At 36.6% G+C, this 16,379-nt stretch overlaps 1 protein-coding gene across 6 annotated transcripts in view; it reads right to left on the reverse strand.

Moving 5' to 3' along the window:
- Window positions 1–16,379, reverse strand: part of LOC126297438 (SRSF protein kinase 3-like) — a 367,448-nt gene that overhangs the window by 218,113 nt on the left and 132,956 nt on the right. For all 6 annotated transcript variants that reach the window (XM_049988286.1, XM_049988284.1, XM_049988287.1 and 3 more), the window contains one exon: window positions 3,477–3,580. In XM_049988286.1, the coding sequence (XP_049844243.1) occupies window positions 3,477–3,580 (104 nt within the window). The remainder of the gene's footprint in view (window positions 1–3,476; window positions 3,581–16,379) is intronic.

Consider the following 16,379-nt stretch of genomic DNA (forward strand, 5'->3'; position numbering starts at 1 on the left):
TTCCTTTGCTGGGCTACCTTCTGATTTCCCTTTTTGTGAAGCATCAAACCTTGATGAACTTTGGTATTAGTTCCAAGTTACAATTTGAACCAGCCTGTATATCAGCAAGAGCACTTATGCCCAGTAACAATAGGCCTGAGTTTGTTGAATAAGGGTGACAGTTTGCCTTTTGGGATGAATGTTTTTAATACAAGGGCATGCCGGAAAGTAATGACTCCAATTTTTTAAAAAGGGAAAACACGTAAGATTTCTTAAATATAACAGGCGTTATTAACATTCTAAACCTTTACTCTTTGTATCAACATATTTACTTCTCAACTTAGTCACCCTGGAGATGAATACATTTCTCCCAACGAGCAACCAGCTTGTTGATACTATTACTGTAGAATGTTTGATGATGTTGACGGAGCCACAACCTCATCTCCATTTGCACAGCTTCATAACTATCAAACTGAAGCCCTCAAAGGTGTTATTTAAGTTTTGGAAACAGATGAAAATCAGGTGGGGCCAAGTTGAGATTGTATGGACAATGATCAATGAAGGTCCCCTCCGCCACACACCGTCAGGTGGCTTGCGGAGTACGGATGTAGATGTAGATGTAGATGTAGAAGGTAAACTCAAAAGCGTCTGACTGTTGCAGATGTTGCAGTGCTCCTGTGTTTCCTGGAATTGTCATGCTGAAGGAGAGGCTGCGCCATATGTGGATGAACTCTTCAAATTCAAAATTTGATTACAGCATACTGTTTCCAATGTCCTGACATATACACTACAATAAGGAGCCTCCTAGTGGCAGAGGGCTACAAATGTGTGGACACAAAGAATAAAGATACAGAATGTTAATAATGCTTGTTTTATCTGAAAAGCTTGGACAGTTTTCATATAAAAAATTACGAGGCATTGCTTTTCAGTATAACCTTGTACATGTTCTTGGACAAGTTATGTACACAACTAGTTTCAGCTTATGTGCCACCTTCAAATGTTTACATATTCCAGGGTCAATAATAGCACCATAAACCATGATTAACATTCACACTGAGCTGCTCACTAAATATTATTAAAAAAAAATTTAACAGCATACCCTACAAGGAAATGCCACAGGCACAAAGATTACAGCAAACTCACACAATGTGCTTCTGTTCATGGCACTTTATAAACTGTCAATGCACTTAAAACTGAAATAGCCATGTCCCCAAACAGCTTCAAAACCATGTCAAATGGTAGCACATCTTGTTGAGTTTGCTGATATCTTGCTGTCTTCAGCATCTTGTTGGTGCGTACACTGTTACATACTGTTTCATAACATGTAATTTAGCGAGTGAGCTAACCAGAACTCATGATTCTTAATGCTCATATTGGTACTAGAATACAGGAACACTTGAAAATAATATAATAAGCACACCACAATATAAAATTAAAGATAAGATACAACAAACAACAACCACCACTTTTGTCTCATCTGTAACAATCAAACTTTCCCCTCATCAAAACAAGACATAATCACAGAGTGAACGAGTTTTAGAGAGAGAGAGAGAGAGAGAGAGAGAGAGAGAGAGAGAGAGAGAGTAGACAGGTGTGTAGCATGGACACTCATAATGGTCACAGGAGTTCACTTTGTCACCAAAGTCTTTATTATTGGCAAGAAATATAGAAATATTTTGTAACATCACATTACTTGGGTGTTGGCATTACCTTTTTAACAGGACACTGCTTTACTACGCATGGTCCTGCCGGAGGTGGTATGCCATTACCTTCCTCCAATCTTTTCAAACAACTTACCTATCTAGTTATACGGCGACCTTTAGTTTAATGTGATTTCTGAATCACAGTGCAAACTCTGACAGAGGTGAAAGAAGTCACAAGTGATGGCTAAAAATCTTAGGACTAACTGAGGATCCAACCCGAGCCCTTTAGATTTGTAGTTCTTTATCCCTGACCCACACCTACAACAACGTACTTTACTAGAAAGGTGGAGGAATTTGGTGAAAGAACAATAATATTGTTATTTATCTACACACACATCACCAGTGTTATTTTGCCTTAATGAATGAAAAACTCTGTACTTTGAGGAAGTATCAAAATTATTAGGGTTTACCCTGGAGCTGGTGTATTTTAAACTCTGACATAATAAATCATGGAATGTTAACAGTAACTTCCCTGTTTACAGATGTTACCATCCCAAACTATGAAATTTCTGAATGGTAATTATTCTGTTCTCATGTATCAAAAATATTTTAAAAAATTATTTTGTTTAACGTTAGTAGAGTAAATATCAGCATTCTGTTATTCCTTAATATTTTTATTGCTTTGCATATTTCATGACAGTATACTCATCTAATAAATCAAATTGATTGCAGAATACTATTTTGGATTTTTGTTTTTGGTAGTTTTACAAACAATATGACTTCACTTTTATTGTAGACAATTACCTTGGAGAAGAAAATAAACAAAAATTATTGTGTATTTAATGTACTCTACTCTACTTTTGACTTCTTTCCACACTTCCAATTTGATGATAATTGTTGAATTGGGTAGATTCAACATCTTTGTGAAAACTCTCCAATCCTGTGACAAGAGAGACACGAATTTCCAGTTCTCTTTTTCAAGTTATCTCACATGCCACAAATCAAAATGAACACAGTACTTAAAGTGGTGGAAGAGACTGAAGATTAGTAATGTTGAACTGAAGTCACAACAGAAAGTGCAATAGCACAGAAACCTAAATTTGGATAGCTGGGCATCTGTTTCATACCCCCATGTTGCTTCCATGATAATCAAGTATCTTAATCACTGTGTCACATCACTATGTGAGAACAAAGGAAACATTATAATTTTTTATTGCAAGAAGTTCTGAATTCCATAACTTCAAACCCACAACACAAACCTTGAGCAAAAGTTTAGTACAATTTTTTGAGAATTTTAATACCTGAAAAATCCACCTTTTTCTTTAATTTTCTTTAAGACACTGTATAATATATTAGATGAAATATTTACAGGATATTCTGAACAGTTTATGTATACCCACATCAAATCTACACAATTCTGATGGAGAATACGTCAACAAATAGCCACAAAAGACTCAACAATTTTCAACTGCTCAAATTTCTAAATGTACTGCAAGCACAGGTCATCACACTATCATTCCTTGTGTTTAGCTTAGAAGATTCCAAAGCATCAGTCACCTCAAAACTGCAGTATAGCAGATCATATTAGCCATTTCAAATATATTTTTTTTCCTTTTCTCCTTTCTTATACTCCAATAATCTTAGCTGCTACACATCTTTTTTTGTTGTTATAATTTTAAGACTGTTCTTACCTTCTTAACCTTCATAATAGCAAAACATTCATTATGAGCTTCACACACACATTTATGCAATATCAGCACACACATAAATTCACAACCACTAGCTCTCCAATGCACATGAGCATGCACACATAGTTGATTATGATTATACTGTAAACACAGCATCAATATTTACCTTTGCAGTAATCTTTTGGATCTTCTTGCTCATCATCATCTGAACCTAAAATTTCATCTGGTCCAACGCTAACATCAGTCGTTAATGGGCTTCTCGGCTCTGACCTACAAAGTAAAGAACAAAACTAAAATTAATAAACTGATTTAAATGCAATATAACACCATACAAAGGTATGTGGGCAATTAAAAGCAGTAAGAAAATTTTCATTACTTTAGTAGCCACAATGAACTGAGCAAAAACTTCATCACATGAAACACTGAGGTGTAAAAAGCAAGTTTTGTGCCAAATACATAACCAAAAAATTGGAGAATTTTAATTCACTTTCTTAAAGTAGTGTACAACAACTGTTTACAATGTCTTTCAGGCAGTGAACGTCATAAATTAAAACAAACTGGGATTATTTTCCACATTAACAATAATAGTAATCCTTTCATCTCCCCCCCCCCCTTTCCATTTCCACCTCAGTGAACTAATAATGTTAATAAAAGGACTACTATAATATTGCAACATTACATGCAACTGCTTTACAAGTTTGCCCCCATGTCATGGAAATTTCATCAGATATGGGCACTTATGCAAACCATTATCTATCAGCACACCTCTTAGGAGTCTGTGAGAGTAATTCAGAAGCACAGTGTATCAGTTTTTCTCTAACAATGACAAATCTGAAATAAAATGTCATTCTTCATAAAAACAAACCAAAACTTTTTATATGAGAAATTCTTATCATACTAATTAGAACATTTGACAAAACCCTACCCAACAAACTGGCATGTGACCAGGAAAAATATGTGAGGTAGCATACAAAAATCATCTGAGAAATGGAACTGATCAACAGTAAACTTTGCTAATTGACCCAGGTAGCAGAATACATTACTGATGGTAATGAACAGCCAGATTTCTGAACGAAGTTACTGCAGCCAGTTTCCCACTTACATTTATTAAAACTCAAAGAACTCTGAGAATCCCCCCCCTTATTTCTAAATAACTCAAAAACAGAAAAGGGTGTAACATGCAGTATTGTAATGAAATCCATGCAAGTCCTCTTGGATGCTGTATTGGTTTGGTACGCCAGTTCTATTCAAGGTCCCTCCTCACACACAGTAGAAAACAAATTTAAATGTTAATTTTGAAAATGTACATTTTTATCTTTAATATACTTTGTTAGGTGCACGTCATCTTTTGTATACTTGCTGATGGCCATACCTGTTCAAAAATTTAAAAACCATTTATATTAGCTGGTAATGACAGAACTCCCCATACATTTCAATAATATTTGTCTTACTGTTGCCAAAATTACATGAGGCAAGAGTATCCCTCACTTTTCTTACATGTTTACACTCTAACCAACAGTACAAACATTACTGTTTGCTGAAAAAAAAGCACAAATTTAAAAATTTATTCCACTGCCTTTCTCCAGCCTTCAAACTGGCTGACCCAGCCAAGTATAGACACACCTGTAGATTAAGGTTGATTCCAAATGTTGATGTGAAAAATGCCATGTTGCACAACAACTCTGCATTTTTCCCATCAAGAAACATTGCCAGGGGTAAAAGAAGTGATGAGTGACAAAAAAATCCTATGATTGACCAGAGATTGAATCGGAAACCTTTGGATCTGTAATCTGGCACTTCACCACTTACCCACCAAGTCAACCTACAAATAAACAGCACTTTGGCATTCATTAGTGAATAGCCCTACACATTTTGATGGCATATCATTATTAGGTCTTTTACCTTTATTTTGTTTCCATGGTGGCAGTTACTGTAGCCAAGTGCCACTTATAAAGCATGCAATGTTCTTCTGTAGGGAGAGAAAATAGTTAGAATCACTGCACTTACAGACTGTGGGCAGCCAATGAGACTCCCTTTCAATCTCTGTTAGTGATGGAGTGGCATTAACTGTGAACGATTCTGAAGATCTTCCCAAATTTCCAGAATAGTGTTAATAATATGTTGTACACTGGTCCCATTTCTTGTGAAAAATACTGGGGAAAGTTTTCCTAGGGCCATCTCTAATAGTCATATGCCTTACAGGAATATACCTGCCCTTAGCAAAGGTGTCCAGCAGCAAACACATAGTTAACCATGAACTGAATGGATTGATGGAGATGAAAATGATGAAGTTGCAATGAAATGCAATGGTATCAGTGCAAACCATTCAGATATGCTGAACCTGAAATAAGGTGAATGTGTTTCCTCAGTGGCACTATTCCACATACCTATGAGAGTAGCTTTGATAGTACTATTCAGAAATCATAGGTGGAAACATCACTGACAATGAGGGTCTGTAGCAAGTAGGAAATCTGAGTTCGAGTCCCAGTCTGGCAAAAACTTTCAATTATTACTAGAAATTCACATAATTATAACACGAAAACAACAACTGAAAATGCAATCCAGGTTCACATGCCATTGCAACTTGCCACTTGCAGCAAAGTACTTGATTGTGATTAGTGAAGGTAAACTGTTATATATTTCCATCAACAAGTCATTGAAGTCATTGTTTAGTTCCTTTCCCAATGGCAAGTAGAAATGAGGCATAGTTAAAAAGACCACAACATTAATTTTGTTTTTAACTTTGCAGTTCATTCAACACTAATTAGTTACAATAATAAGGCATCCTCCCATTCCCAAATCAAACAAATGCTCTTGTAATGTTACACAAAGATGCATCAATGGTAGAGATTATGTTACTGAAATAGCCAACTATATCCTGAGTTCTAACAATGGACTCTGATGTAGCTGTAGGGTATCTTAGTAACCCTCTGAAGCAGCTGTTTCAGAGATTTTATCAATCAATAGCCTGGATGAATCCAGACAATAAAGATCTTTTTTGTATCAGTTTCCAGTGTACTGACCACTAGTCGAATGGGAAATTACAAGCAACCGACATCATCTAACAGTATTAGAATATATTAAAAGACACTATCTTCAACGAATATTAGAGTAGCAACTAAAATTTGTGTCACCAGATAACGGTGTTGAAAGGGAATTTGAGAATGTTAAACAAGTGATTGGAAAAACTGCTCTAGAGGTACTGGGGACTAAGAGTGAACATCTATGCATCGTCCCATTCCCCTGTCAAACAAATGGTCTTGTAATGTTACACAAAGATGCATCAATGATAGGGATTACGTTAGTGAAATAGCCAACTATATCCTGAGTCCTACCAATGGACTCTGATGTAGCTGGACGTCAGATGTATTAATGTCACAGAAAGACTGAGACAAGAATGCAGTTTATTACCCATCTCATTCAATTTATACATAAAAGCAGCTCACCAAAGATGGAAGAGCAGTTGTGGAGAAATGGAAACATTGCCACTGATGTCAGATAGCCTCTCATGTTTATTTGGGAAAAGAAAAATTTACACAAAAATGATTATCAATTAAATACTCTCACGATTGACAAAATTACAAGACAATAAATCAGGAGTTAAAAAGAATTAAACCATAAAAGAACAAGATGTGGGAACATATATGCCTCCAAACTGAGTTTATATGGGTGGATCACAAACAACAAAAGTGTGGAGTACAATTACTAATATGAAGAAAACAACTGTAAACAAAGCAGTAGGCAATTTAATTCCTTTAAGGGATGGAACAAATTATATATAGATCTTCTAATGAGAGAGACACCAGTGTACACAAGAGAGGAACAAGGTATGACTGAAGAAACTGTCCCAGTGTGACTATTACAATAGAGAACATTAGCAAAAATGAAGAATAGATGAGCACCTGGACCTGGAAATATTCCTGTGGAGCTAGTGAAAGCTGGAGGACACCATTTTAAGAAAAGAATAATGCAACTTATGAATAACTATTGTTAACAGATTGAAATTTCACCTGGGTGGAAAGGATTATATATGGTTTCCATTTTAAAGAGGAGAACTGCATAATGAGCTGCTTATGTAGCAAGATTACGTATGAAGAAACAGGACAGAATGTTGGCCACCATATCATAGGATGGGTTTAGAGAAGAGATCCTGTACAGAATGTATTGAGGTCACGGAAGGACTGAGACAAGAATGCATTTTATTACCCATCTCATTCAATTTATACAAGGAAGCAGCTCACCAAGGATGGAAGAACAGTTGTGGAGAAATGGGAAACATTGCCACTGATGTATTGGTGTTTTCATTAAATTTTGCTGATAATCAATCCACTCTACCACAAGATGAATATGATCTGGAATTCATTATATGATGTTTATATCAGGGATATGACAAATGGAAACTACAAATGAGTCTACCAAAAACTGAATATCTGATAGTGAACACTGACACTAGATTTGAAGTACACATCAATGCTGGAACAGTGATGAGTAGAAAATTTTAAATATTTAGGTGTATATATTTACAAAAGCCCCCCCCCCCCCCCCCCCAATGAACCATGGACCTTGCCATTGGTAGGGTGGCTTGCGTGCCTCAGCGATACAGACAGCCATACCGTAGGTGCAACCGCAACGGAGGGGTATCTGTTGTTGAAAGGCCAGACAAACGTGTGGCTCCTGAAGAGGGGCAGCAGCCTTTTCAGTAGTCGCACGGGCAACAGTCTGGATGACTGACTGATCTGGCCTTGTAGCACTAACCAAAACGGCCTTGCTGTGCTGGTACTGCAAACAGCTGAAGGCAAACGGAAACTAAAGCCTAATTTTTCCTGAGGGCATGCAGCTCTACGGTATGGTTAAATGATGATTGTGTCCCGTGTCCTCTTGGGTAAAATATTCCGGAGGTAAAATAGTCCCTCATTCAGATCTCTGGGTGGGGACTACTCAGGAGGACGTCATTATCAGGAGAAAGAAAACTGGTGTTCTACAGATCAGTGCATGGAATGTCAGATACCTTCATTGGGCCGGCAGGTTAGATAATTTAAAAAGGGAAATGTATAAGTTACCATTAGATATAGTGGGAATTAGTGAAGTTCGGTGGCAGGAGAAACAAGATCTCTCATCAGGCGAATACAGGCTTATAAATACAAAATCAAATAGGAATAATGCAGCAGTAGGTTTAATAATGAATTAAAAAATAGGAGTGCAGGTAAACTACTACAAACAGCATAGTGAACACATTATTGTGGCCAAGAAAGACACAAAGCCCACATCTATTACAGTAGTACAAGTTTATTTGCCAACTAGCTCTGCAGATGACGAAGAGATTGATGTAATGTATGATGACATAAAAGAAAGTATTCAGATAGTGAAGGGAGACGAAAATTTAATAGTCATGGGTGACTGGAATGCATTATTAGGAAAAGGAAGAGAAGGAAACGTAGTAGGTGAACATGGAATGGGGGTAAGAAATGAAAGACGAAGCCGCCTGGTAGAATTTTGCACAAAGCATAACTTAATCACAGCTAACACTTGGTTCAAGAATCATAAAAGAAGGCTGTACATGTGAAGAGGCCTAGAGATACTGGAAGGTGTCAGACAGATTATACAATGGTAAGACAGAGATTCAGGAACCAGGTTTTAAATTGTAAGACATTTCCAGGGGCAGACGTTGACTGACTACAATCTATTGGTTATGAATCATAGATTAAAACTGAAGAAACTGCAAAAAGGTGAGAATTTAAGGAGATGGGACCTGGATATTGAAAGAACCAGAGGTTGTAGAGAGTTTCAGGGAGAGCATTAGGGAACGAATGACAGGAATGGGGGACAGAAACACAGTAGAAGAAGAATGGGTATCTTCAAGAAATGAAATAGTGAAGGCAGTAAGAGGGTCAAGTAAGTAAAAAGACGAGGGCTAGTAGAAATCCTTGGGTAACAGAAGAAATATTGAATTTAATTGATGAAAGGAGAAAATAAAAAAATGCAGTAACTGAAGCAGGCAAAAAGGAATACAAATGTCTCAAAAATGGGATCAACAGGAAGTGCAAAATGGCTAAGCAGGGATGGCTAGAGGACAAATGTGAGGATGTAGAGCCTTATCTCACTAGGGGTAAGATAGATGCTGCCTACAGGAAAATTAAAGAGACCTTTGGAGAAAAGAGAGCCACTTGTATGAATATCAAGAGCGTTGATGGAAACCCAGTTCTAAGCAAAGAAAGGAAAGCAGAAAGGTGGAAGGAGTATATAGAGGGTCTATACAAGGGCAATTTACTTGAGGACAATATTCTGGAAATGGAAGAGGATGTAGATAAAGATTAAATGGGAGATAGCATACTGTGTAAATTGTTTGACAGAGCACTGAAAGACCTAAGTCGAAAAAAGGCCCAGGGAGTAGACAACATTCCATTAGAACTACTGACAGCCTTTGAAGAGCCAGCCCAGACAAAACTCTACCATCTGGTGAGCAAGATGTACGAGATAGGCAAGATGCCCTCAGACTTCAAGAAGAATATAATTATTCCAATCCCAAAGAAATCAGGTGTTGACAGATGTGAAAATTACCGAACTATCAGTTTAACAAGTCACGGCTGCAAAATACTAACACAAATTTGTTGCAGAAGAATGGAAAAACTGGCAGAAGCTGACCTCAGAGAAGATCAGTTTGGATTCCGTAGAAATGTTGTAACACGTGAAGCAATACTGACCCTACAACTTATCTTAGAAGATAGAGTAAGGAAAGGCAAACCTGCATTTCTAGCATTTGTAGACTTACAGAAAGCTTTTGCCAATGTTGATTGGAATACTCTCTTTCTAATTTTGAAGGTGGCAGGGGTAAAATACAGGGAGCGAAAGGCTATTTACAATTTGTACAGAAAGCAGATGGCAGTTATGAGAGTCGAGGGACAGGAACGGGAAGCAGTGGTTGGGAAGGGAGTGAGAAAGGGTTGTAGCCTATCCCCGATGTTATTCAATCTGTATACTGAGCAAGCAGTAAAGGAAACAAAAGAAAAATTCAGAGTAGGAATTAAAATCCATGGAGAAGAAATAAAAACTTTGAGGTTCACCAATAGAATTTTAATCCTGTCAGAGACAGCAAAGGACCAGGAAGAGCAGTTGAACAAAATGGTCAGTGTCGACAGGAGGATATAAGATGAACAGCAAACAGCAACAAAAGCTAAACGAGGATAATAGAATGTAGTCAAATTAAGTCGGGTGATGCTGATGGAATTAGATCACGAAATGAGACACTTAAAGTAGTAGATGAGTTTTGTTATTTGGGGAGCAAAATAACTGATGATGGTCGAAGTAGAGAGGATGTAAAATGTAGACTGGCAATAGCAAGAAAAGTGTTTCTGAAACTATTTGTACGGAGTGTAGCCATGTATGGAAGTGAAAAATGGAGGACAATAGTTTGACAAGAAAAGAATAGAAGCTTTCGAAATGTGGTGCTACAGAAGAATGCTCAAGATTAGAGGGGTGAACCACATAACCAATGAGGAGGTAGTGAACAGAACAGGAGAGAGGAGTAATTTGTGGGACAACTTGACTAGAAGAAGGGATTGGTTGGTAGGACATGTTCTGAGGCATCAAGGGATCACCAATTCAGTATTGGAGGGTGGTGTGGAGGGTAAAAATCGTAGAGGGAGGCCAAGAGATGAGGGTGTAGGTTGCAGTAGGTACTGGGAGATGAAGAAGCTTGCACAGGACAGAGTATCAAGGAGAGCTGCATCAAACCAGTCTCTGGACTGAAGACAACAACAACAACAACAACAACAACAACAACAACAACACTGACAAAAGTGGGCTGGTTAATACAAAAGTAAAATACAGAATGCTGCAAGGCAGAAACGTAGTAGGCTGTATGAACAAAAGACAATTTCTGATGTGCAATTCCCAACAAGTCCAATAACATGAGGATATACAAAAATCATGCAACAAATTCACATTCTTCTCTTTCCATGCAGAGAGTCAGTAGTTCACTGTGTCCATGAATCATCAACAGCTTCATACACAACTGAATCAGGGCACACAAGAAACCTACTAGTATCAATACTGCAGTAGTACATTTGTACATTAAAAAATATATTTCAGCTCCTTCCAACATGTGAAAAGTGAATGCTGTCTGAAAAGAGAAGGAGGAGATTAGTGTTAAATGTTCTGTCAACAATGAGGTCATTAGACATTGAGCTCACACTCAGATTAGGGAAGGATGGGGAAGGAGACGGGCAGTGCCCTTTCAAAGGAACCATCTCAGCATTTGCCTGAAATGATTTAGGGAAATCAAGGGAAACAAATATCAGGATAGCTGGACACTGGTTTCAACAGTTATCTTCCTGAAAGCAAGCCCAGAGTCTGCAAAGAGAAGCAATCAATTTTTCTTCCCATGTCACTCATCCTGTGGATGCCATCACTTGTTAAATGAAGGTAATCTGAATGACTTGATAACAAATGCAATTGGGAGGAGCATTCCACACAACTCCTAAAGTGCCTAAAGAAATCCTTTATTGCAGTGTTGCTGGAGTCAGACATAGGTGATACAAAAAAAACTAAAAAGCTAGCTAATTTTGCTTACTTTAATTCCATTATGTCATAATGGGTAATTTTTTGGAATAACTCAGAAGTCAAAGTTAAAATTTTCAGAGTTTAGAAGTGCGTAATATGATTTATTTGTAGTGGGAACTTAAGAAGGTCCTGCAGAGGCCTGTTCAAAGAACTGTGGATGCTAACAACTGCTTCTCAACATATTTATTCCATAATGAAATGTTTCTCAAACAAACAGCTTAACTTGTGGAACCAGTACTGGAATAAGAATAACCTTCACAAACTCACTCACTCACTCACTCACTCACTCTGGTCCTGAAAGGTGTCCATTATCCAGAATGCGTGTTTTCAGTAAATTTTCAGCAGCCATAAAGAGCTCAACTACTAAAAACAGTTCAGTTTATGACGAGCCTAAAGGTTTTATTGATGGCCAACTACTCCAACTCCACTGATGAATTTCTGAGTAGAACGAACTGATGTGTAAGTAACATGAGTGTTATCTTTGACGTACTGTAACCTAAGAATTATCGTATACACCTCAGTGTACTGTAAAGTAACACGTATTCTGACAAGTTTGGTATTACCATTTAAATGAAAATGTGTTTCAGAGTTTTTTTACTTGTTCTGATCCATGAGGGGAATTTCAATTGGGATCTGTGGAAGGAAATTAATCACTGGCATTCTTATCTATCTTTCTATCTATCTATCCATCCACACTATATGTCTATGAAACAAAACAAACATCTAATCTACACCAATAAAGACTGATTAAATAGAATGTACTGGCTAGTGAACTATGTTTTTTTTTAACGCATGTTGTGGATTCTTTCTTTCACAATTTTGTGACTTTTACTAATTGTTCCAACATTTACACTGCTGAGAATGAGACTAATAAAGGAGATATAGAAAAATTCAGAATTTAAAAAATGCTTGTAACAAAACAAGATCTAGATTGCAATAAATTATTTCTTTTTAATTCCAGTAAGTGGTTTCAGTCTATATGACAGTCATCAGCCCGGAGGTTCAGAAAATGCAAGGAGAAAGTACATAAAGCTGCTGAGCCCCAACTAGTACCTGTCAACAATTGCAGGTACCAGTAGGTGCTCATAGCAGCTCCATGAACCCGCTCCTCACGTTATCTGAGCCTCTACTCTAAAGGTGGTCATATACGCTGAAATTGGTTAATGTAATTAAAAAAAATCAAAGTATTGCAATCTAGATTGCTATTTTGTTACAAATGTAATGTACATTTGCTGTAGTTTGTAAACAATGGCAAAATTTTTCTACAGCTATTAACTATTTGCCTGCAGGAAATCGGAAGTGGGTCTGCACTAGTCTCTATGTAGAATGAAGTTTGAATAAAGTTCACCAACACAGAAACTGGAAAATAAAAATAAGTGAACATATAGAATACATACTGCCACATTGTTTTAATATAGTTACAAAAGAGTGGTGCTTTAACAGACTGAAGTGTAAGACAATATAGGAGGTAATATAAAAAGAGAAGAATGCAAATAAACTAATCGATAACACAGCCATGTTGAAGTGTATGTGAAAGATCAGCTGACAAAGTGACACATTGGTTTGTGGAGCAAATATCTTTTGATATTGTGGGGAATGAGGAAAAGTGTAAGGCTGGGGGTAAGGATGACATGCAAACTTTACAAAAGTGAATATGTGCAAACTGAATTCCTGGGAAAACTAAAACATGGCAGTTACAGTACAAAAAACAGTACTATATCCATTGACACTTCAGTTACTCCTTACTTGAACAATTATATATTTATGAATGAAGTACTTAACTGGAAATCTGCAACACACTAAAACAATGACAATTATCTTTGAGTATTAGCTGAATTGACACCCCAATCAGGTACAGATTTTGGTATTGACACAAAATCTCCTTTTGTTGTTCTAAGCTTTTTGATATATGATCACGGCAGTAGCCAAATCGTCATAACCCCCAAATTTTAATACACGATCTAGATGGTTTAAATTTATTTCCTTTATTAATAATTTGAGTATTAGTGTTATCAAATAACAACTGTTGATTTCTGATCTCTGTAAGATTCTGTTGAGAGTTAAAAATATCACCAATTCATGGTTTTAGTACAATAACATCACAAGACTTAACGAACGAAAGTCCTGGGTTCCAACATGTTGACAACAGAGAAAATCAGAGTTTATGTAATCAAACCTGGTGGTGCCAAAGAAATGTGACATATTATTTCCTCATGCTGCAAACTCCATGCTTTCCACACATACCTACATTAGTTTCAGAGTAATTTCTTAGCACCATGTCAGCAAGTTCATTACTCTATTGTGTTCCAGGAAAGGAATCTACGAGTAAGACTGTAACATATTACATCAAGACAGCTTACGACATATTACATCAAGACAGCTTATGCATCCCAATCAGTGATAAGAGATGAATGTGATTTCAGTCTTCCAACTTTCAACATCATTCTTGATAATTTCATCTGTGACCCAACACAACAAAAATTCCCAAACTGCACTGAGATAGTTATTCTAGAATGGAACCATAAATTATTAAGTTTTTAAGTTTTATTTCTTTATGTTCATCCATAATTAGCAGCATGATACTTAATGACAAAGTAGTCCCTGGCTGTGTCATATGACACATTGGAAGACATTATAGATGTTCATCTGTCACACTATTCTTCAGAAATTTTTACCTCAGCTGTTCAATTCCAAAGCCTGGGCAAGTCACCCTGTATGAATGAGACATTCGAAGTACATCAAAATGAAAATATGATTATCACAAAATGGGAGGTACACAACACAATTCACTACTCCTAATGAATGACTAAATTTTCCTGTTCTTCATATTACAGCTGCACATCATTAATACTGATCTAGGGAAAAAAATTGCAACTTTTTAATTGTAATAGATACAGCATGTAAGCATTTGTTAATGGAGTGCAATTTATAATAAATTGCACATTCTCCATTACAGCTGGAGATTACAATTTAGTCAATTCCCCAAAATCCATCTGAACACAGTGCACTGGGCCAAGGATGTATAAGTTTGCTGTTTCAAAGACCAACCTGTCAGACCCCCATCTGATATGAAGAACGTCTATTTGCTGTCCCAGCCAGCAACATCAGTTTTCCAATGAAAAATATTTTTGGTATGAACATTAAAATCTCTTTTCAAATCTTATCACAGATGTTTTTAATATAACTAAGCACCACACACTAATGTCTTCAAAAATGAAAGGATTATTGCAAATCTAAGACCACTTGCCAATTTGTTACTTTATGAGTATTTTTCTCAGGGTTTTTGGTGTCGCTGGTTTGAAGGATGTATTATTTGAAGAAACAGACAAGATTAAAAAATTATAGTGTCATGATCATTCATAAACCTAAAACAGTTTTAATGCATACATTTCACATACCTAACTTTCACTCATTTAACAGGAAGCAAAAATTGAAGAACAATAACATAAAGCCATTTTCATAACTATTGTTGACCTTCATTAGTTTTTGTACACTAGAGAATGTAACATTCAAACTAAAATTTGAGAGCCAGAAGTGGAGCTTTATCATTTACTGAGCTGAATGCCATTTCATTTCTTAATAAATTTTGATTTCACACACACACACACACACACACACACACACACACACACACACACACACACACACTCTACAAAATATTGTCTCAGATTTTAGTCCACCAGGGTTTTCCAGACTAATCAAACTAATAATCAATATAATCAAGAATCATCAAGACTTTTGCAAATGCTGAGATGGGAAAGAAATGGTTCAAAACGGTTCAAATGGCTCTGAGCACTATGGGACTTAACTTCTAAGGTCATCAGTCCCCTAGAACTTAGAACTACTTAAACCTAACTAACCTAAGGACATCTCCAGAATGTAACGCCTAGAACCACTCGGCCACCCCGGATCGTGAAAAGAAATGATTATAAAAATGGGGGTCAATTACTAAATGTGAAGGCATGTCCTTTTTCATCATCATATTCATATTCAGTAATTAGTGCAAACTGCTGTTATAATAGTAAAGACAAAGCAATAGTTAATAACACACTCTCAGTTGAGGTTAAGGATAGATCTTAGTGCTGCAAGAGTCTTCATTTGAACATACTCAATGAACTTGTCAGAATTTGCTACATAGATGAAGTACTTAACATCACAAATCTACAGTATAATGTCTTAATGAACAGTTATCCAAATGTTGGCTGCCTTTGCCCTGAGATACATAATCTACCAAGTTTTTATTACCACTGCCACAAACTTTTCCAAAATGTGGACGCTTTTCAGAAAAAACACTACCAAAATTTATAGAACCTTTCATATAAGTACAGTAAGTGATCAGATGCCCGCAAAGAGAATGGATAACATTTAAATTTACTTAAGACACCCCTATAATCAGTTTGGAAGAAAAAAACATGCTATATTAGTGCAACACAAAAATTAAAATCAAACAGGTAACTGACATACTGTTTCTGGTATGTTTGTATAAAATCACAGCATATTACAAGTCCTC

This window comes from Schistocerca gregaria, chromosome X (genome assembly GCF_023897955.1).
Source record: "Schistocerca gregaria isolate iqSchGreg1 chromosome X, iqSchGreg1.2, whole genome shotgun sequence".
In the NCBI taxonomy this organism is placed as follows: Eukaryota; Metazoa; Arthropoda; class Insecta; order Orthoptera; family Acrididae; genus Schistocerca; species Schistocerca gregaria.